The 21,650-nt window shown below is 36.7% G+C and overlaps 1 protein-coding gene across 6 annotated transcripts in view; it reads left to right on the top strand.

Moving 5' to 3' along the window:
• The window catches only part of kidins220a (kinase D-interacting substrate 220a), a 49,480-nt gene that overhangs the window by 3,934 nt on the left and 23,896 nt on the right, over nucleotides 1-21,650 (top strand). For all 6 annotated transcript variants that reach the window (XM_052580304.1, XM_052580301.1, XM_052580298.1 and 3 more), the window contains exons 2-22: nucleotides 100-250; nucleotides 2,040-2,138; nucleotides 2,786-2,884; nucleotides 3,963-4,061; nucleotides 4,207-4,305; nucleotides 5,444-5,542; nucleotides 5,719-5,916; nucleotides 6,014-6,112; nucleotides 6,317-6,415; nucleotides 6,536-6,634; nucleotides 7,037-7,214; nucleotides 7,291-7,455; nucleotides 7,540-7,719; nucleotides 8,768-8,933; nucleotides 9,195-9,346; nucleotides 10,159-10,445; nucleotides 11,667-11,807; nucleotides 12,946-13,183; nucleotides 14,073-14,161; nucleotides 16,304-16,448; nucleotides 16,559-16,721. In XM_052580304.1, coding sequence (XP_052436264.1) covers nucleotides 119-250; nucleotides 2,040-2,138; nucleotides 2,786-2,884; nucleotides 3,963-4,061; nucleotides 4,207-4,305; nucleotides 5,444-5,542; nucleotides 5,719-5,916; nucleotides 6,014-6,112; nucleotides 6,317-6,415; nucleotides 6,536-6,634; nucleotides 7,037-7,214; nucleotides 7,291-7,455; nucleotides 7,540-7,719; nucleotides 8,768-8,933; nucleotides 9,195-9,346; nucleotides 10,159-10,445; nucleotides 11,667-11,807; nucleotides 12,946-13,183; nucleotides 14,073-14,161; nucleotides 16,304-16,448; nucleotides 16,559-16,721 — 3,026 coding nt within the window. In that variant the 5' untranslated portion in view covers nucleotides 100-118. The remainder of the gene's footprint in view (nucleotides 1-99; nucleotides 251-2,039; nucleotides 2,139-2,785; nucleotides 2,885-3,962; nucleotides 4,062-4,206; nucleotides 4,306-5,443; nucleotides 5,543-5,718; nucleotides 5,917-6,013; nucleotides 6,113-6,316; nucleotides 6,416-6,535; nucleotides 6,635-7,036; nucleotides 7,215-7,290; nucleotides 7,456-7,539; nucleotides 7,720-8,767; nucleotides 8,934-9,194; nucleotides 9,347-10,158; nucleotides 10,446-11,666; nucleotides 11,808-12,945; nucleotides 13,184-14,072; nucleotides 14,162-16,303; nucleotides 16,449-16,558; nucleotides 16,722-21,650) is intronic.

Below are 21,650 nucleotides of genomic sequence, written 5' to 3' on the forward strand. Positions count from 1 at the left end.
TTCCACATCTGTACTTCTGCTTCAGGAGCTTGTAATGCCTGAACAGAGGAGATTTTCATTTAATGATGTATCTCTCCTGCTCTCTTCCACGTTCTCCAGTGGAGTTCATAACACAGCCATGGACGTGAGCAGCTCTCTGAAGATGAGCTCTCTGACCACCCAGAGTCTCTTCAGCTATGTGGAGGAGGAAAACCTTTCGGCCATCAAAGCTCATCTGGACAAGTACAGAGAGGTGGACACCAGAAGTGAAGTGAGTGTGCAGGAACCCTTAAAGCATTATTCTGTGTTGTTTTCAGCTGGGAGGTCATTCACACTGCATATTGATTTCTTTTTTAAATATGATCTTTAGGACTGGCTGTGTGCATTACTATTTTTCAAGTGTTGAAAACAGATTTGTTTGTTGCAGCATGTTAGATTTATTTTAAGATATATAGCATTAGAGGCATTACTCTTTACACATTAATGCTGTGTCCAAAACCACTTGATTGTTTGCTCATTCATCATAAATTATGTAGTAAGTGAATTAAATGATTAATTAATTTGAATGCATGAAAATTAGTTAATTCAAACACAAGTAGACACTATAATGTGCTTTGTGTTGAATGATGAGTGGGGACATTTTTTATTTATTGTGATTTTGCCAAAATAAATGCAATAAAAAAAAAAAAAAAAACATTTCGTAAAAAAAAAGAAAAAAAGAAAAAAAAGATGATTAGGTGAAGAGGTGATCCTGTGATTATATTTATGTCATTATCTAATGATTTTTTTTCTTCTTTTCTTTTTTTTAATAACATGCCTGACAAGATTTTTTGGTATATGAACTAATGTTACACTGAATATTTTAGTGTGGTCTTCTGTAAATCATAGGAAATGCATATGATTTAAAAAAAATAAAATAATAGTATACATTCAAATGTATGTCTGCAATAAACGTTTTTTTTTTTTTTTTTTTTTTGATGCTTAAAACCCCCTTTTCATTTTTTTATCCCCTTAAAACTAATGGTCTGTGAAGCTACACAATTTTGTCAAAACAATTATTTGTTTATTATATATCAGTATGACTATTAAAAAATAGTAATAGTGTATTATTATTAGTGCTGTCAAGCGATTAATCACGATTAAACACATCCGAAATAAACATTTTTGTTTTGTGCTGTGTATACTTTTATGTATATATAAATACAAACACATGCATGCATATATTAAGATATGTTATGTTTATATACTACATATATATATATATATATATATATATATATATATATATATATATATATATATTTAAATAGAGAAATGTATATGCATGTAAATATTTCCAAAATATATGCTGATGTAAGTGTGTGTATATATATACATAATAAATATACACAGTACACACACACACACACACATATTATGTAAACAAAAACTTTTATGTAGGATGTGATTAATTGTTTGACAGCATTAATTATTATTAAAATATGGTTGAACTATGATTAATACTATTAAATACAAATTATCAAAACAAGAAATGTATTACTGTTGTAATACAATTATTGTTGAATAAATATTGAGCTTTTATTAAAAAAGTAATTATACTGTACTTTTTTAAACTGCTTGAACTATAAAGAGAATTGAGAATTGTTTTTTTTTTCTTTGTGTAAAAGTTCTGGTGTCTTCTAGAGCCTTTTGAATGAAGGGTGCTAACCGTTTATGAATACCAAGTGAAAGCAACCAGATTAAAAATAGTAATAATAATAATTAACTGATTTGAGTTTGGATGTTTGATCACTACACAGAGAGTTGTAAAATCGGTTCTGTCACACCACTTTCATGATGCGTCTAATGCTTAAGCGTTACGGTTAAACTGTGGAAACTGTGTATTTACTGTAAATATGTTTCTAGTTCATTTATACACACTGAGGAACGAGCTGCAACTATTGTCTTTGGTAACTGACAGCACGCGGTACATAAACATTACGTTGGAATTTATTCTGAATATTTCTTTTAAATTAGCTTCCCCATGACTGCTATGTGCTAACTTCTGTGTTCTGCTGTAGAACGGCCAGACTGCTCTCATGCTGGCCTCAGAGCAGGGCAGTCTACAGATCGTGCAGGAGCTCATCCGGAGGGGAGCAAATGTCAACTTGGATGATATTGTGAGTAGCTCTGTAAAAAAAGTGCAGCAGAGCCACACAACATTAGATATCCTAGCATAAATGTTATCATGTGGTAAAACATAAACTCGCACTAGGTTTCGAAACAGGATGATATGATTTTCATTTTTCACGAAAAAACAGTGACTGTGAGTCACACATCCGTCCTCCTTCACTCTTTTACAAAAGGGTCAATGACGAGCAAGGATGTCTTAGATCTATCCATCATGATTTAAATCTATACCTTTTATTTTGGTTGTTTTTTTTATATCTTTTTTAAATCTGTTGTCCTTGTTGGTATCTCTGTCTGCTTTGGTAGACTGCGGTTCTTCAGCCAGATGTATGATTTCATAGGTGTGGGTGGGGCGTAGAATCAAAATAATTGGTACCCTGTACTGTCATTTTGTAAATGACTAGATGAGGAGGTTTACACACACAGACACTTGGAGCTTTTCACTCCAGCAGATACACAGTATAGTATACAACCTTTCTGGTGACAGAAGAACCTTCACTATGACCACCTGGTACGACCAGCTGGTATGATCTGAAACCCCACAAACATCATCCAAACACAAGATCTTTAGCTCTTCCTGGGAGGATGATGATGTCCATGTAACTAAACAAGGGTGTTTTTTCCCCACTTGTCTCAGGATTGCTGGACAGCACTGATTTCAGCTGCTAAAGAGGGACACACTGAAGTGGTGAAGGAACTCCTGGAGAACAATGCCAACGTGGAGCATCGCGACATGGTAAGAAAGGAGCTGCCTCACAGCAGCTAGTTACGCTTAGATCAACCATTGTTTTTGAATTTATCATTGTAGATGATGCAAAGTTCTTCTTTACCTCCTTGAAAATTGTTTAAGGTTTTTCATTTTCAGTTTTGCAGTATGTTAATATGTCTCAATCAATTAAACTTAAAAAAAAAAAAAAAATTACACACACACACAAACACATATATTATAATATATTTTATTATTTATATATTTAAAAAAAAACATTTATTAAATGTATTACATTAAAAAAATTATTAATACAATTATTAAATGTTATTTTTTACTATTTGTGAATTAAAAAATCTGAAAACTAATTAGATAATATACAAAAATATAAAATACATGACATAAATGAATAATTATTAATGTATATACATGTGAATGTACTTGGTATATATGGTATTTTCTTGGTACATTTTTATGAATCAATTGAATTTCACAATAATATAAATGTGTGTGTGTGTGTGTGTGTGTGGGTGTGTACAGTATGTGTGTTTGTGTGTTTGTGTGTGTGTGCGTGGCAGTATAAAAAGTACAAATATAAATTGAATTTGTGTATTAATATATTCATTTATGTATTTTGTTAATTTGTTTATGAAATAATCATTCACAGTAAATGTTAAATTCAAAGCCCTAGTCTTGAAATTAGGATCCTCAACCATCCTATTTGGTTTCATTTCATTCCTACCTTGCTGGAACATGTGATACGTGATACTCTGTTTTTAAGATCAGCAGTTCTGTGTAGTTCTTGGATATATGGTGTCATGCTGTGCTCATGCATACCCTATGACAGCTGTGAGCTGCCTGTTTAGATTTTCGGGTGTATTTACACATTGAAAATGGAATGTCTGAACGTGTTTGTGTTGCCCATAAATGCCGCCTGGGTAGCAGCTAAAGCTTATAATAACAAATATTGAAGATGAGAGACAACTGATAGCTTGAGTCACTCCCTGACTCAGGGAAAATGTGTTTATCCACACAGTCCTGTGACCGTGAGATTACTCCTAAGGGCCGTCATGTGGGAATATAATGACCTTGATATGTTTGTGTGCAGGGGGGCTGGAGCGCGCTCATGTGGGCCGCTTATAAGGGTCGTGTGGAGGTGGCACATCTACTGCTGGAGAAGGGAGCAAACCCGAACATCACTGGACAGGTCTGCAGAGCCCTTTCCTGTTCTATGTACAAGCATTTATTGTACATTAGAAACTCTGTTTGAGGTGTAGGTGAAAATGTGGCCCTATTATCTCTAGGCTTGAGTATTTCTGTGGTGTGTAATTGCTTTATGTCTGTCCCAGTAGTACAGTGTTTACCCCATCATATGGGCGGCAGGAAGAGGCCATGCAGAGATCGTTCAGCTGCTGCTTCAGCATGGAGCCAAAGTCAACTGCTCTGACAAGGTGCCTTATCACTCCCATCTCAAGCATCGCTGAGCTTTCATAGACTCGTAAACACTGCTGGTGGACTAAAAAGCCTGAGTCAACAGTTTCCACATGAGACCAATAAATAATATATACTACCGCTCAAAATTTGAGGTCAATATGATTATTGTTATTTTTTTTTAGCAAGGACACATCACATTGCAATGATAAAAAGTGCCTCCCAAGATTTCTATTTCAAATGAATCCTGTGCTTTTGGACTTTCTGTTCATCAGAGAATCCTGCCAAAAAAAATAAATAAATAAAATTCCACAAAAACAGCGAGGAGTACATTGAACTGTTTTCAACACTGATAATTAGAAGAAATGTTTCTTGAGCACCAAAGCAGCATATAAGAATGATTTCTGTTAATAATGCTGAGTTTTAGCTGTCATCACATGAATAAATGTTATTTTAAATTGTAAAAATATTTCACAGTATTAATGTTTTTAAATATATTTGTGATCAAATGAATTAGACTTCTTTTAAAAAACTTAAAGAAAATATTACTGACCTCAAACTTTTGAACAGTAATGTAAATAATAAGTAATTGCAAAAAGAAAGTAGAAAAAAATGACAAATCTTACTAAAATCCCTGTAGTACATGGTCTATAGAGGTTAATTAGTTATTTTTTTATAATGTCATAAACCTGCAGATTGCTTTTATGGATTATGGACTATATGGACTTTTATGGCCTATAATTCGAAGAAAAGAGATTAATGTCACATGGACTATTTTAATGATGTCCCCCTACATTTTTGGGCCTTGAACGTTGTAGTTGCATTGCTAACTTTCGAAGGTCAGAAAGCTCTCGGATTTCATCAAAAATATCTTAAGTTGTGTTCTGAAGATGAACGAAGGTCTTTAACAATCAAAGATCGGGATTCTATGAATGGTTGCACTTCATTTTACAGGATGCACACTTATCTGTACTTACAGTGTACCTAACTAAGAATGCACTATGTAATATAAGGTAACTATATGGTTTAGGGGTAGTTTCAGGGTTGGTACATAGTTATTACCCAGTTTTTGTACAAGTACAACAGTATGCACATGCAAATTAATTAATTAATAGAGATTTTAGTAATCACTTTGTAGTTTTTGCCTGTCGTTGTCAGTATGGCACCACACCCTTGATCTGGGCAGCCAGGAAGGGCCATTATGACTGTGTGATGCATCTGCTGGAGAACGGGGCCAATGTGGACCAGGAGGGAGCGGTAAACACGTTTTCTTAAAACTATTGTGCTTATTAAATTGTGATTCGTCCTTTGCATTGTTCAAATTCAAATTTTTCAGATGCACTAAATGTGCTGACGCAATAAAGTCACTAAACCGAACACCTGAAAGATTGTATGTTGCAGCCTAATGTCCCAGTATGATCTCTCTCCTGTAGAACTCGATGACTGCGCTCATAGTGGCCGTGCGAGGTGGTTTCCCTGAGGTGGTGAAGGAGCTGCTGAAGAGAAACCCCAACATGAACATGACTGATAAAGACGGAAACACTGCGCTGATGATCGCTGCCATAGAGGGCTACACTGAGATTGTCCAAGACCTGCTGGACGCGGGCACATACGTCAACATCCCTGATCGGGTAAGGCCTCTCATGCATAGCTTATTTAACCTTGGGTTGTTAGTATTTAAGGAATCCCGGAATTCCCATTAATCTTGTTTGTGTTTTTGTGTCTCAGAGTGGTGATACTGTGCTTATCGGAGCCGTCAGAGGAGGTCATGTGGAGATCGTCCGAGCTTTGCTTAATAAATATGCTGATATTGATGTCAAAGGCCAGGTAACGGCGTCTCCACCACACCGCCAGCTCTCCATTTCAGTCTCCTAAATCCATCAGCACACTGTCCCGAATGCTAATCTATACAGAACGGCCTCTTTGTTTTGATGCCCTTTTCCCCTCAAATTAGAAACCTGTTATTAAACTCCATGTGATTAAGGAAGCAGATGTCACTGTGACCCTGTGTTATTTAATTCTTTATTATAGGACAGTAAGACCGCCCTGTACTGGGCTGTGGAGAAGAGCAATGCAACCATGGTTCGAGACATTCTGCAGTGCAACCCTGACACTGAGGCCTACACCAAGGTAAATAGCTGATTTTCATTGGATTCTGCCTTGTGATCCCATGTGAAACACATCATTATGATTGTAACAGTACAGTAGTGAAAGATGTCTACATACATGTGCTTTGTGTTAATGTGTCAGGATGGAGAGACTCCTCTAATAAAAGCTACCAAGATGAGAAACATGGAAATAGTTGAGCTTCTTTTGGACAAAGGTGCCAAAGTGTCAGCAGTGGACAAGGTAAAACCATGAAGTTTTCTGAGCATTTTCAGTTTGACATGTCTTTATTATTGTCTTAATACAGTCACCGAAGCCATAAACACACACACACACACACACACATACATATTTTTTTAAGTTTGGGGTCCGTTAGATATATCAGTATACATATATATTATGTTTTTGAAAGAAGTGTCTTAAACAAATGCTAACCTAAGCTGCATTTATTAGTCAAAAATACATTAAAAGCAGTGCTATTGTGAAATGTTATAACCATTTAAAATACATGTTATATAATAAATGAATGAATGAATGAACCTAAACTTTTGAACGGTATTGTGTGCATATATTTACTCACTACTATTCAATATAGTGAACTCCTGCATTTGAACATTCTCTAAAAATATAATGTCATCTTCTCAGAAAGGTGACACAGCTCTGCATATTGCCATTCGTGGGAGAAGCCGCAAACTGGCCGAGCTGCTCTTGAGGAACCCTAAAGACGGCCGTCTGCTCTACCGGCCCAATAAAGAAGGAGAGACGCCCTACAACATCGACTGCACTCATCAGAAGAGCATCCTCACCCAGATATTTGGAGCCAGTGAGTATTTCTTCAAACAGACCTTGTTTGCACTGTAACATGTCTGTCTCAATACTTCTGATGTGTTCCTCCCCAGAGCACCTGTCTCCCTCTGAGTGTGACGGTGACATGCTGGGTTATGACCTGTACAGCAGCGCTCTGGCGGACATCCTGAGTGAGCCCACCATGCAGCCGCCCATCTGCGTGGGGCTTTACGCCCAGTGGGGCAGCGGCAAGTCCTTCCTGCTTAAGAAACTGGAGGGTATGAGCCAGAAATGACTACTGAAAATCTGAAGGGCCTTACTGGATCTGAATGAGATCTGAGGGTGTTTTTTTACTGTTTCAGATGAGATGAAGACGTTCGCCGGGCAGCAGGTGGAGCCGTTGTTCCAGTTCTCGTGGTTGGTGGTGGTTTTGACTCTGCTTCTCTGTGGATCTGTGGCTCTGGTCCTCGGCTTTGCTGTCGACACTAAACTGGCCATCGCTGTGGCCCTCAGCCTGCTCGCCCTAATGTACATCTTCTTTGGTGAGAAATTGTCAAATTTAATGTCATGCCTCTGATTACAGGCCAAGCATTTAAAAAAAAAGTAGTACAGTTCTCTTGGAAACACAGCGCAACATTCAACAGAGAAGGACAACGGCAACTTTAAAGTAAACCACAATAATACAGGAAATAAAAAACATGTAAACTACAAGTCAGTTATAGAGTAGAACCACAAATCACAGCGATACATTTAATAAAAAATCATAAAAATAATAAATACAAAAAATAAAAATTTCAGTAAGAAATACTTGCAAAGAATACCTTATGCAAAGAATAATGACAATATTAATAAATATACTATTTATTGCTATAGATATTGTTTTTTTTTTCATTTTATTGAATGATATATTACTATTAATCACTTTATTTTTTAATAAATTCAAATAATAACTGTTGTTCTTTCAAAAACTGCAAATAATGAAATTTCAATAAAATGAATAACAAATAATGATATCATTGAAATATTACTAATAGTAGTAGTAGTTATTTTTATTGCAAAAAAAAATTCAAATCATGAATACATGAAATATGTTATGTAAGTGTCTAGTCATTGCCTATAAAATAATTGTAGTGATTTTAGTGCAGCAAAGAGGTAGAGAAATTAAAAATAAAAGTCAAGGATTTGGACCCTAATTATCAAAATAATATTTATTATTTAGTTACATTTATGGTGATTTTGTATTTATATATGCCTTATACGCTTGATTATCATTATTCATCTCATTACTATTGTAATTATGGACACTAAAAGCTTCAAGATTCAGATTAGTACTCAACTTTTTATTGCTGATTCATGTTACATTTTGTCCCACTTGTTCAGTAATATGCCAGTTCATCTTTGGTTACCAAGAGGCACTGAACCGTACATATAAATGTGTCCACCAGAGTGCAGCATTGTTCTTCAGAATCTCATGCATTGCCTGTTCTACATTTATCTTGTTGTAAATTCTCGCAAACTTCTGGTTCGGTTCATGTCAAAGCGTGACCGTGCACCATCTCCGTCTCCTGTGTTTTTGAATGGTGTATGCAGTGCTGGTGTACTTTGGGGGGAGAAAAGGAGGGGAGGGTTGGAGTTGGGCCTGGGTCCTCAGCACCAGACTGGCCCGCCACATCGGCTACCTGGAGCTTCTCCTCAAACTCATGTTCGTCAATCCCCCCGAGCTTCCAGAGCAGACCACCAAAGCCCTGCCTGTCAGGTAGAGCCCTCAGAATACTGCACCCTTCACCAAACACATCCAACTACTTTACACTGATGTTTAATGGGTTTTTTATTCTTATGCAAAGTTGAAATAAAACAAGATAAAGATGTAAACTGTATAAAGATGCTTTGGAGGCAGGATGCATTAATGCTGTGAGCATTCTCTTCGTGACATTGGATTACCTGCACATTCTGTTGAAACACGCACATGTGTGATGCTCATTTCCAGTCAGTCTTTTTTTGTTCTCCATCTGTCCAGGTTTCTGTTCACGGACTATAACCGTCTGTCGAGTGTGGGAGGGGAGACGTCCATGGCTGAAATGATAGCTACGCTGTCCGATGCCTGTGAGAGAGAGTTCGGCTTCTTGGCCACCAGACTTTTTAGGGTCTTCAAGAATGATGAAACTCAAGGTGTGTTAGCTGAATATGCAATATGAACCTCGAGAACAGGAAAATATCGAAAAACATTCTCCGTTTTTTTGATTAGTTAATTTTTCCTTTCTGAATTGTTTTCTACAACAATAAAAAAACACAAGACTCTGTTACATCATTTTCTATCATGGTTAAAGGTTAGGCATTGTGTAAAGTAGAGTTTGTCTTAAACCAGTGCTATTTTAGTATTATTAATATACTTTTATAATATTTACTAATATTTTGATTTAGCTTTTTATTTTTTTTAGATTTTTAATATATTTTGTATATTTATATTATTTTTGTGTATTTACATTTTTATTTGAGTTGAGTTTGAGTTTTATTGTGTTTGTGTCATTTTTATTAGTTTTGGTTTTGAATGTTTCTTTTACCCCTAAGTTATTTTTAGTAATTAAATTTTTAAATTAGTTTATTTTAGTTGTTTTATTTGTATTTTTTCTGAGGTTTTTTGTTTAGTTTATTTTTTTATTTTTTTTTTATTACTGTGGTAAAAAAACTTTTTTTCATAAATATTTCTATTTTTCATAAATATTTATGTTATATTTTTGTTTGTGAACATAATACTTCTGACTGGAAAATTATAGTTTCTGGAAACTCATAGTTTCACCTATAGAATAGTGAAATCCCATTAAGTCAAAAACTGTACCATACATAGCTCTATATTACCTATTATCTATATTCTATATTAAAAATGGTCAATAATTATTCTGTTAATAACAAATGGCATTTGTATAACATTTAACATAACATTTAGTTAATATTTAACTTCAAGCTGTGTTTTTTTTTTACAGGAAAGAAGTGGAAGAAGACATGTTGTGTCCCGTCCTTCGTGCTCTTTGTGCTGACGTCGGGCTGTCTGATCACAGGCATGACCCTGCTGGCCATCTTCAAGGTGGACGCAGAGAACCTGACGGTGAACGCGGTTCTGATCTCCATGGCCAGTGTGGTGGGTCTGGCCGTGCTGCTGAAATGTCGGACCTGGTGGCGGGTGACGGACTCTGTGCTGCACTCTCAGAGGAGGAGGCTCCTTAACGCTGCCAACAGCATGCACAAGCTCAAGAGTGAGGGATTCATGAAGGTGAGCCACTGATACTGATATAATATGTAATCTGCTTAGTAATAGTCACGACTTTAACATTTACTTTCATTTAGCAGGCCTAACTAGGCGAGTCTTGAAGAGATGGATTTGGATGTCCTCTAGGGCTGCACGATTACCATATTTCCCAGACTATAAGTCACACTGTTTTTCATAGTTTGGCTGGTCCTGCGACTTATCAAAATTAATTTGACATGAACCAAGAGAAATGAACCAATAGAAAACATTACCGTCTCTCGACACGAGAGGGCGCTCTATACTGCACAGTGCTCCTGTAGACTACACTGAGCAGCATAGAGCCAGCATAGAGCGCCATCTCGCCATTTCTCTTGGTTCTTGGTTCTAAATGAATGCGACTTATATATGTTTTTTTTTCCTCGTCATGACGTATTTTTGGACTGATGCGACTTATACTTAGGTGCGACTTATAGTCCGAAAAATTCGGTAATCGTTAAAAGATTGTGATCTTATTTCTAAATCGCAACGATTCCTCTGTGTCTATTCTTACCAGAACATTTAAATCTGTGTTTGTGCTGCCGCTGACACAGAGAGAGAGCAGTTATCATGTTTAGGTATGAAACATCTTCACTTCACGTATTATCATTCATATAATCAAAGAATTACTGGGAATTTTTTTTTATAGTTCGGATATAAACACTGATGTCTGTCGCAGTGAACAAAATGAAGCAAAAAAAAACAAATTTTTGCTTCAAATTGGCACTTTAAATAACAGTTGATTACATTTTAGATGGCGACAAGTGACTGTGAATCATTCATTCAAGAGATTTGTTCAAAGCTGCTGATTCATTCAGTAATGGTATTTATGAGTGAGTCATTGATTTTTTCATTAATTATTATTATTATTATTTTAAATAATTCATTCAGACTAGAGAATTGTGAACTCTATTTGAAAGAAAATAATTGTGATTCGGAATTCATCCAGAATCGTGCAGCTCCACAATAAAATCTTAGTTGGTTTTTATTTTATTTTCTTTTATTTTAGAATGGAACGGAGATTTGCAGTCTTTGGATTGCTAATGAGCACAGAACTTGAACCAGATGTTTTAGATTTTATTGCAGGTCTTTTCCGATACGACATCCTTCAGCTTTTTGCTTGATTTTGTGAAAATTAAAAACGTCGAAGGCTTTTGTATTTTACTACAGGTTGTTTTGTATAGCTGATCTATTTCCTTTCTGTCTCAGGTTTTGAAGTGTGAAGTGGAGCTCATGGCTAAAATGGCTAAAACCATCGATGGCTTCACTCAGAATCAGACCCGACTGGCTGTCATCATCGATGGCCTGGATTCCTGTGAACAAGATAAAGTGCTACAGATGCTTGATACGGTGCGTGTGTGTTTACACTGCCATGCACAACCCTGCATCAGACATCTCCCATATAACCAAATAATAGTACAAATCTTTCTTTACTGCCAGAATCACATTTTCCGGTGTATTCAACCAATGCCAAGAAGCTTTTGATGGCACAAGCCATCCATCTCCGCTGTAAACATAAAAGCCTCATTCTGTCTGAGCACACTGGCTTCCTGCTCTTGACTAAATGGCCAAACAAGGTGCCTCACGTCCACTCTGTGGGAAGAACAAGCCCATTCACCTCTCAAACATCTCCTGGATGTGCAGCACTGCTCAGAGTTCAGGCTTGTTTAGCTCCAGAAGTTCAGATTCCTCTCTCCCAGCTGGACTAATGGAATTTCCTTCAGCTAAATGTCATTATTTGGGTTTAATCCTCTTGTGTTGGCAGCCTGTTCACCGCTAATGAAATCTGCCATTTAACAGAGAGCCTGCAAAACCCCTCAAACATTCCTTTGTGGCACAATTAGCCACATCTTTTATAAATTCTGGTCTTTTTGTCTCGGATTTTGATAGGAATTACCAAATTGGATTTTCCCTTCAAGTTGAATACTGTTCCAGTTGCTAAAGCTGATGTTCTATAAGAAAAATGACGGATATGAATGCAGATGGCATTTTTTTTCGTGCCACAATTTAATTGGCGTGGAGAAACGCAACGTCAGCAGATATTTCACAGCGATTGCTATGGTCTACAAATCGGTATCCTGTGACACTGATACATATCCCTGTGTCCTTCATTAGTCGGGAAAGACCCGGCACGTTTAAATGAGTACATGTCTGGGTGTGTTAAATTGTGTGTAAACATACACATGATCCACGACATTGAGCTATAGGCCTGTGTCACATAGATAGTCTAATAGAATTATTACTAAGTAACTTAATTCATTCTGAGAGCGAAAGAGGAGAAAAGTAGGCCACTTGTTTAGTATAGCACATTGATTTACAAAAAAGACTGTATTGTTTTCTTATGATATCTAATGCATTAACTAATTGCTAAATGACTAATTGTAAATTAACTTATAATAACCAAGGTGCTCTAACCACTAGGCTCCAACTTAGACCAGATGTTCCCGTATTAACAAAGAGGAAACGTTCTTGTCTCTTCTGTTTGCAGGTTCGGGTGCTCTTCTCTAAAGGTCCCTTCATCTCAATCTTTGCCAGTGACCCTCATATCATCATCAAGGCCATAAACCAGAACCTCAACAGTGTGCTACGTGACTCCAACATCAACGGCCACGACTACATGCGAAACATCATCCACCTGCCCGTGTTCCTCAACAGCCGTGGCCTCAGCACTGCCAAGAGACTCTGCATTTCCACTCCAGCCACTGCGGATCAGCTGAGCTCTGATGGTCGGTACAGGCAGAATTCTGAATTACAATATGCTTGTTTTTTACGAAATGTGTGAAAAGTACATACATATACTGCTGTAGTAAGGTGGAAATACTTCACTGGACAGGACAGCTGGTATGAAAATTGACTCTCAGAGTAAAGATTCTGAGTAAAATATTCCCTCATGTCATCATTTATAACTGTTTTTGTCCATACACTGAAAGGCCCCATTCACTTTAATTTTGGTTAAGCAGAAGAAAGTAAGTTGCACGGGTTTTAAATGACTTGAGGGTGAGAAAATGTAATAGTTTTGGGTGCTATCCCCTAAATTCCTTTTTGTTGTTGTTTTTGTATTGCTAGATATTTATGGTGTTGATTTATTATATTATACTTTATTTATTTATTTATTTATTTTTTATATGAGATTAAATTCAATTTATTTTTTAATATTATTTTTATTTCAATTTAGTTGCATTTTATTTCATTATATATTTCATTTATTGTTTTATATTACTTTATTTTAATTTAATTTAATATTTAATTTATTATTTAATTTAATTTTTTGGAAACACCTCCATAGAAGTACTTTTTCTCTTTGTACTAGCTATGCAAATGCATTTCAAGGCTCTCAAAAAACTTTTCTTCACCTTCACGTTGTTCAGAGCCTGCATGACTTTCTATCCTTTGTGAAAAAAAAAAGAAGAAGTTTAAAAACCTCTGAACTTCTTACTGTTCTTTAATGCGTTTAATGTATGACAAGATGTTTGCGTTCTGTTAATCTGATTTCTTTGATTTATGTTGCAATTTGTCGTCTGCATCATCTGCGGTATAGTGCATGTTATATAGACGAACAGCACATCTTTTCCGCTCGGATAACTCCTCTGAACGTCTGACTCTCTCCATCTGCAGCGTGGCAAGAGGACATGGACAGGAAGTTGTCTCAGAACAGTCTCGGCGAGCAGGGCAGGCTGGGCAGCAAAACAGCGCTGAACCGCCGGGTAAGAGTCAGCCTCCAACACTCCCACCACTTCCCATCAGCACGATTTAAGATGGCCAGCTCAATGAAGGCCATATGGCTGCTATTACCTCATTAGTAACTCATTAATAACTCATTTATAACGGCTTTAACCATGCTTATTCTCTCTAACAAGCTCTTTTATGCCTGTAAGTCTCATTTATTCACAGTTAGAAAGGACAGTTAGGTCCAGGTCTTGTGTGTGTGTGTGTGTGATTTGGAGGGGGGTTATTGTCAGAGACCCTGGATGCCACCGAGGAGCGTCTGTAATTGATTTAATGTCTGTTTACTCTTCCCGCTGAGATGCCATTGCCTAATGACGGGGTGCAGCAGCAGTGGGTCTCTGTGACAAAGCACTGGCACGGCGGCACGGAGGCAGGAGGCTAAGTGGCTCCTCTGCTCGCCCTGCGAGGGCTGTTTGTTTGCTTGGCTGATTTATCTGCCTCCTTTATTTGGCCCCTCTTTATTTCAGGGGCAGGCTCCTCTTGTTTTGCCTCTGCTGTTTCTTGGCTGAGCATCCGGCTCGCCGTACCCCTGATCTGCACGTTTTGTTGTGGAAAGTTGTTAAGTGGGTTTCGTGAGCTGCTCGTGGAAGACTCCAGTCATTAAAGAAGAGAAATAGTAGGGCGGCTCTGAAAGTGTCATTTTCTTGGTTAATGTGAAATATATATTTGTGGAGCCTAGGTTTGATACACTTAAGTTAATTTCATCATGCATATTTTTACATAAGTCTCCCCTCCATCATCCAGGATCAAGGGGCTACCTTATTGATGGCCATGTGTTCCAAGTAGTAGTCAAGTCACAAGTTCAGCATTAAAAACTTCAAAGTGGGCTTAAAGCTCTGACCCCGCAGTGCTCGTGATCGACTCTGCATTGTGCTTGTAGTGAACCAGCTGAAGCTTTAAGAGAAGAGCAGACCTCTTAGGACAAATTGCCCAGACGCAACATTGAATCAGCAGCTCCAGACACAACCCACCGCAACTGCCATTTCACTGGTTCATTCTCAAACATCAGTGAAAGTTTAAATTAACTTTGTCATTTTCTGATGAGTGCTGATCCAACACTTCCAACATTTCCAACATGCACTCTCAAGTGAGAAATGTGTAGCTCCACCATTTGACAGCACTAAGAAAGATTAATTATAATTTCAATCTTTATTATTCATTATAATAATGTATATACTATTTAATTGTATATAATAATAATATAAATAATAATAATAATAATTCTAGAAGTAGTAGTAATAATAGTATATAATATTTGATCGATGTTATTATATTTCATGTTTTTATTTTATTTTAATTTTACTTGTATTCATAGTTAATGCATATTTACTGCTGTGGTCAAATAATTATCACTTAATAAATAGTATTTTATTATATTTTATTTCTATTAAACTAAAATATTTTTGTTATTTTTTAATATTTATTATTACATTTGCATTCTTATAGTCATTATCATTATTTCAAGCATATTATTTTTACTGTATTATATTGCATTATATTTTAGTTTATTTTTGTATAATATATTTTATATTCTTGGTTTTAATAATGCATACGTTTTCATTTGCGTCGGTTAAATTGTTGTTGTAGTCAAATTGAATGCAGTATATATCCAATAAAAATGCTGTTGGGACGAGTAGGTTTAAAGTAATTTCAGGAAATGTTTGATGTACGTTTATCATTTGTTTGCAGATGCTATTTTGTCACAGTTGCTGATTTTTATATATATATATATATATATATATATATATATATATATATATATATGTAAAACATCTATAAATCACATGCTTTTCTCTACAACTCTATTTGTTATGTAATTTGTATATGTAGCTTAAATGTCAAAATACTTTCTGCGGCCACTGTTTGACGTTTATGATTTATTCTGCGCAATGATTGGAAGGTTGCATCTTAAGAGAATATTTATGCATGTGTGTGTCTGTTAGTGAAAGAGAGAGACTGAACTGTGAAGAGAATGATTAGATCTGGTGGAAACACAATGCACTTGTAGCTGACAGGTACATGACAGTATACTAAATCAAAACGTGCAGAAGAGGCCTACAGTTAATCACACAGACGCTACAGGCCTCCTGAACTTGAGTTGTCTGTATATTGGTGTGTAGGACACGTACCGCAGGAGACAGATGCAGCGCTCCGTCACGCGCCAGATGTCCTTCGACCTGACCAAGCTGCTGGTCACCGAAGACTGGTTCAGTGACATCAGCCCTCAGACGATGAGGAGACTGCTCAACATAGTGTCAGTCACAGGTCAGTGTGACCCGATTATACTTCCATACATTAGTTATTGATTGTGGCGTGTTAAAGACATGAGCAGTGACTTTACAAAGATATAACAGTAATGAGGTGCCTTTTGTTAGGTCGCCTACTTAGAGCCAATCAGATCATTTTTAACTGGGACCGACTAGCGTCCTGGATCAACCTGACGGAGGAGTGGCCGTACCGCACATCCTGGATCATTCTCTTCCTGGAGGAAACTGATGGAGTCTCAGAGCAGGTCACACTGAGGACCATCTATGAGAGGTCAGCTTATAGTCCTCTGTACCTCACATCAAACTCTGAATGTCATAACATACAAATATTAACTGGGAATTTATTTTGTTCTTTATTTTTTATCATTTATTTATTACTGGTATTTATTTATTTACTTAAGTATGTATATTATTTTTTTATTTTATTTATCTATATCTATATTTTTATTTAGATATTTATCTATTATTAATTTAATTATTTCTTATTTTACTGTTATTAATTTTATTATCATTTATGTATTGATTTATTTACTTAATTCTATTATTAAGTTATTTCTATTACTACTTTATTTAGTTTTATTTATGTTTTTTTGTTGTTTATTTTCTTGTTTAATGTATTTATTTCTAACATTTCAGTTAGTTATTTCTCTTGTTTATTTAGTTATTATTAGTTATTTATTATTTTACCTTTACCTTTATTATTATTTATTAATATTGTTTATTTATTTATGTAATTACTTAATACTGTATTTAGTGATTTATTTTACATCTTTATTAGTTTTTTTATTATTATTTATCTGTTCTGGTTTAGTGTATTTATTTAGATCTTAATTTATGTTATTTCAGTTAGTTAATTCTATTCTATTTATTTATTTATTCATGTAATATTTAGCTATTTATCTATTATTATTTTTTTTATTTTAATGCTATTCATTTTATTATTGATTTATTCATTTAGTTCTATTTATTTTAGTTCTGTTCCTTTACGTATTTCCATGATTCATTTGTTTAGTTTAGTTCAATAATGATTATTTTTGTTATTATTATTTTAGTCCTTGTGGCTTTTTTTTTCAGTCGATGCATATGGCACGGAAATTTTCTTTTGTTCTGGTTTGTTGTGTTTCAATGTAATAATGCCTGCAACCTGCAGGTGGCAGTAGGAAATCTCAGTTCTTTCTATTTCATTTTTGGTCCGCAGCACAATTCCTATAAATCACGGTTGTCTCATTGGGTATGAAGTACCATGAAGTATTTCAAGCTTTGATCTTTCCTTTCATCCGCTTACAGCAGGATTTTCATATATGAACAGCAAAACCAAAAGAATGCTGCTCAGCCGCTGCTTGACTAACAGACTGTCACTCTTTAATAATTGTCTTATTTACTTGTTGTCGTCAAACATGCAACACATCATCACAGTTACATTTGCTGCATCCTCTCTAGAGGGTTCGACGAGTGTGTGTGTGTGTGTGTGTGTGTGGCTGCTGTAAGGCCGTTAGGTTTGCTGATGCTCAGTGTTTGGCCTTTAAAGGTTGCTCTGTCACACTGCACTAACATGCTGTGACTCCTGGGGCTGTAGAAGTGTCAGAGCATCTCAGTGTCAGCATCTGCTCTCTCTCTCTCCCCATCGCTCTTTCTTTCCCAGTCGCCATGATGCCCTTTAGCGCTGCGTCTCACCCGTTTTTCTCCTCTTTCAAACCCCGAAATACCCTTCATTTCCTCGTGTCCACACCAGCGCTGCATTTCGGTGCAGGTGGGCGGCAGCGAATCGTTCACTGTGGATGTTAAAATAGAGGCCTGCCGTGCTATTCTGTTATCTGTCACAGATGTTGCTCAGATAAAAAACTGTCAAATTTACTGGCGCTCTTTTCTTCCTTCTGTTGCACTCTCGAGGTCACGTGGCCATGCATTTGCACGCTTTTTATAGAAATGAGGGTGAGTCACAGCGGCTGGCATAGACGCAGACCTGTGTCCATCTTAGCAGCTGTTTCTCAGTGATTAGCCATGAAGCTATATGTTGGTTCATCGTGAAGGGGTTTTAGGCCTGTTAGTCTCTTGACCAGAGCGATCTGGACGGGTCAGTGTGTGGTCCACACTGATGTAAGAGCCAATCAGAAAGCTACGTAGTGGCAGACGAGTGAGTTTCATAGGTCAGCTGTCATTTTCAGTCGAGTCACAAGGCCTAGGCGTTTGTTCTCGCTCTTGTGATAGTGTGTGAAGACCAGTGGACTGATATAATTTGCTCGGGAGTGTGTGTGGGTGTGTTGCCCGGTTTAGCTTGGTTTTCTACATCCTTCTGCCTTCTCTCAACACACACACACACACACAGATTCCTAGAAGAGAGAAGTGGCGAAATCCCCTCTTTGTAACATTGCTCCATGGTAGGTCATTATAAGGCTGAGCCTCACAGTGTGTTTTCTGGTGTGAGTGTGTGTTTGTTTGTGACACATTTCGTTCATACAGTTTGCACAACATAACCCTGAAAACCCACACCACAATGCGAGACACACCAAAAACGATTTGTGTGTCGTAACTAAGAATTATAGAGTTTGGCTTGTTATCTATATCTTTCTTTCCTTCTTTAAGACTGTTGTACTAACAAGTTTGTTAGCAAAGGAAAATGCTCTCAGAGAAGATGCATCTGAAAAATTTGGTTTCCTTTAATGCACTTTAAAGGGGTCATGAACGTCATGTTTTCTGAGGTTTACTTATAACGTTATTAAGATTTTTACATTAAAAACATGGCTTTATTAGTGATCGTGTTTAAGGATGCCAACTGCTATGATTGGATAACAGTTTTGGATATTAAAATAATAGATGGATGCTGCTGTGATTTACTCTGACAAAAAAAAAGAAATTGTGTTTTTGGTTAAAAACATTAATAATCCAGTATGAATTGACTCATTTTGGCAGCTTGGTTTCAATAATAGCTGTTTTTGGACTAACAAGGAAGTTTTGAGTTATGAAACTTACAGGATATTTTTTATAGTGCAATGACCTCTTATATATCAAGAGATCAAGGGGAATTACATTTCTAAACTCATGACTGCTTTAAAGTATACTTTTGTACTTAAAAACAAAAAAATTGTTGATTGCTGTCTCTTTATGCAGAATCTTACATGATGATTTTTAATCCTTTTTTTTTAAATATACAAATTGTAACAATTTCTATTTACATATTCATGCATATTTCTTGTGTAAATGCCTGCTAAAAAAAACTGTGCCTAGATAGACATGAACCTAAACCTAAAAAAATATGCAGGGTTTCTTTAAGACTAACAGGTTAAAGGAACAATTTAGTAGTTTTGTGCAGTTTATATATATTGCACCTTTTATAGATTTAAAGTAACTCAAAGTGCTTTAGATTTCGGACAAGAAAAACTTGTGCAATATTATATGTGCATTTGCATTTTTCAGGTGAGAGAAAATGAAAACATGACTCCGTTCCTTTACATCTTCCAGTGAAACAAAATGTCATATTTGGGGGAATTTTTGTGAGAGGAACTATTACTCATAGTAATAAATCTATTTTAATTTTATTAATCTTAGTCTTAGTAATGTGATTTATTTGAGATTATGGTTGTCATAATACTGACTTTTCAGTAGTCAATGCCAAAATCATGAAAATTTCAAGACTCTTGATGATACACATTTAAAAAAAACAACATGCTTTTGAACTTTAGTATGTAACAACTTTGTAGCATAGAAACAACTCTCCAGTTCCTGGGTGATCCAACCCTTTAATCTGCACCAGAATGTGTATAATCTGTTAATAACACCAGCTTGTTTTATGATTAACGTTTAGACAGGCTACAGTAAATCGACGAGCAGGGGAAACACAAGGATTTCTGTGTACACTGGCTTATAACCACTGGGTCACCAGTGTTTGCACCTCTGTATTTTGAGTAAAACTACAAATTACTCTAAGTCCACTCACCAAAGAACCCAACATACCTAGACAATTTGAAAGACAAATGCTCAGCCAATTCCCTTTCCGCCCGAATTCAACTCAAGTCATTCTCTGTTTCAGTGTAAAGTTTTTTTTTTTAGACCAGTCTGGACTTAATGGTCTCCCTTCTGAAAGACCATGAGTCACGGTTGTTTTTGGTCTTTTTTACGACCATTATTTCAGACCGAGAATGTCTTAGTTATAGTGAGACACATTTGGGTTGTTTTACCATAAAAAAACAAAAAACAGGCGGAAGTCCGAATGGAAAGCGAGTGAGTGAGAGAGATGTTGAGGTGGCTGATGGCCATGATCTCTAGTGGACTTTTTGAGCAGAGTCAGGTCCACCTGGAGTTTATTTATGGCACTTTGCTTTGTTTTTGTGCTTGTTACGAGGTGTTGCCCGCCGAGCCGGTTCTTCTCTGACATCTGGTGCCCGGCTTGTGCCAGGATGGTATGACAGAACCTGAGTGGGCCAGGTACCATGCCCAGCCCGCCCTTCCTCCCTTTATCAGCCAGCTCTGGCCCGCTAACATATGTCCCCGCCTCTCCTACTCCAAGAGCGGCCTTTGTTAATTAACCCACCAGGAAAGTTGGCGTGTCCTGCTCCATAATGACCAGTCGCTGGAGGGGTTCAATGTGAATGCACAGGAAGGAGGACACGCCCCTTCACCTTTCGTCCACGCCACCCGCACCTCTCGGCATCTTCTTGGCAAGCCGACTCTGTGTGACATTCACCGGTGAAAGAAAAAGAACACGGAAGCCCTTCCGCTTTCTGAAAGGCTCGTCCCGCTCACAATGCTTCCTGTCACAATGCTCGGCTTATTCATTGAGGGAACAATCGGCTCTCAGTGCTGGGCTTCAAATCCAGGATTTAAAGCGATTTTTAGCGAAACTTTCTAACTAATGACACTCGAAATGAATGCATGGCAGGCTATTGAAGCTAATTAGACAGACTCTTCTCCCAAGTACTGAAACATTAAGATGACATACTGTTCATTCAGGATTACTTTAATTGGTACAATTATTGTAATTTCAGTCGCAATTACGTCGGGAGATAAAAGCGCCTTCTGAAGCACATTTATGTGATTTCCTCTATGCGAAAAGCCTAATAAACCTTTAAATAATTTGTGTGAAAAGCACACGGCTTCCTTTATTCTGCTCTTTTAGACCTCTTTGCCTTTGAGTTGGGACTTCTCACTTTTCTGTGGATTTGTATTTTTGTCACATACTGGTCTTGTCTCCAGCATCTCGATT

This window comes from Carassius gibelio, chromosome B17, assembly GCF_023724105.1.
Source record: "Carassius gibelio isolate Cgi1373 ecotype wild population from Czech Republic chromosome B17, carGib1.2-hapl.c, whole genome shotgun sequence".
Classification (NCBI taxonomy): Eukaryota; Metazoa; Chordata; class Actinopteri; order Cypriniformes; family Cyprinidae; genus Carassius; species Carassius gibelio.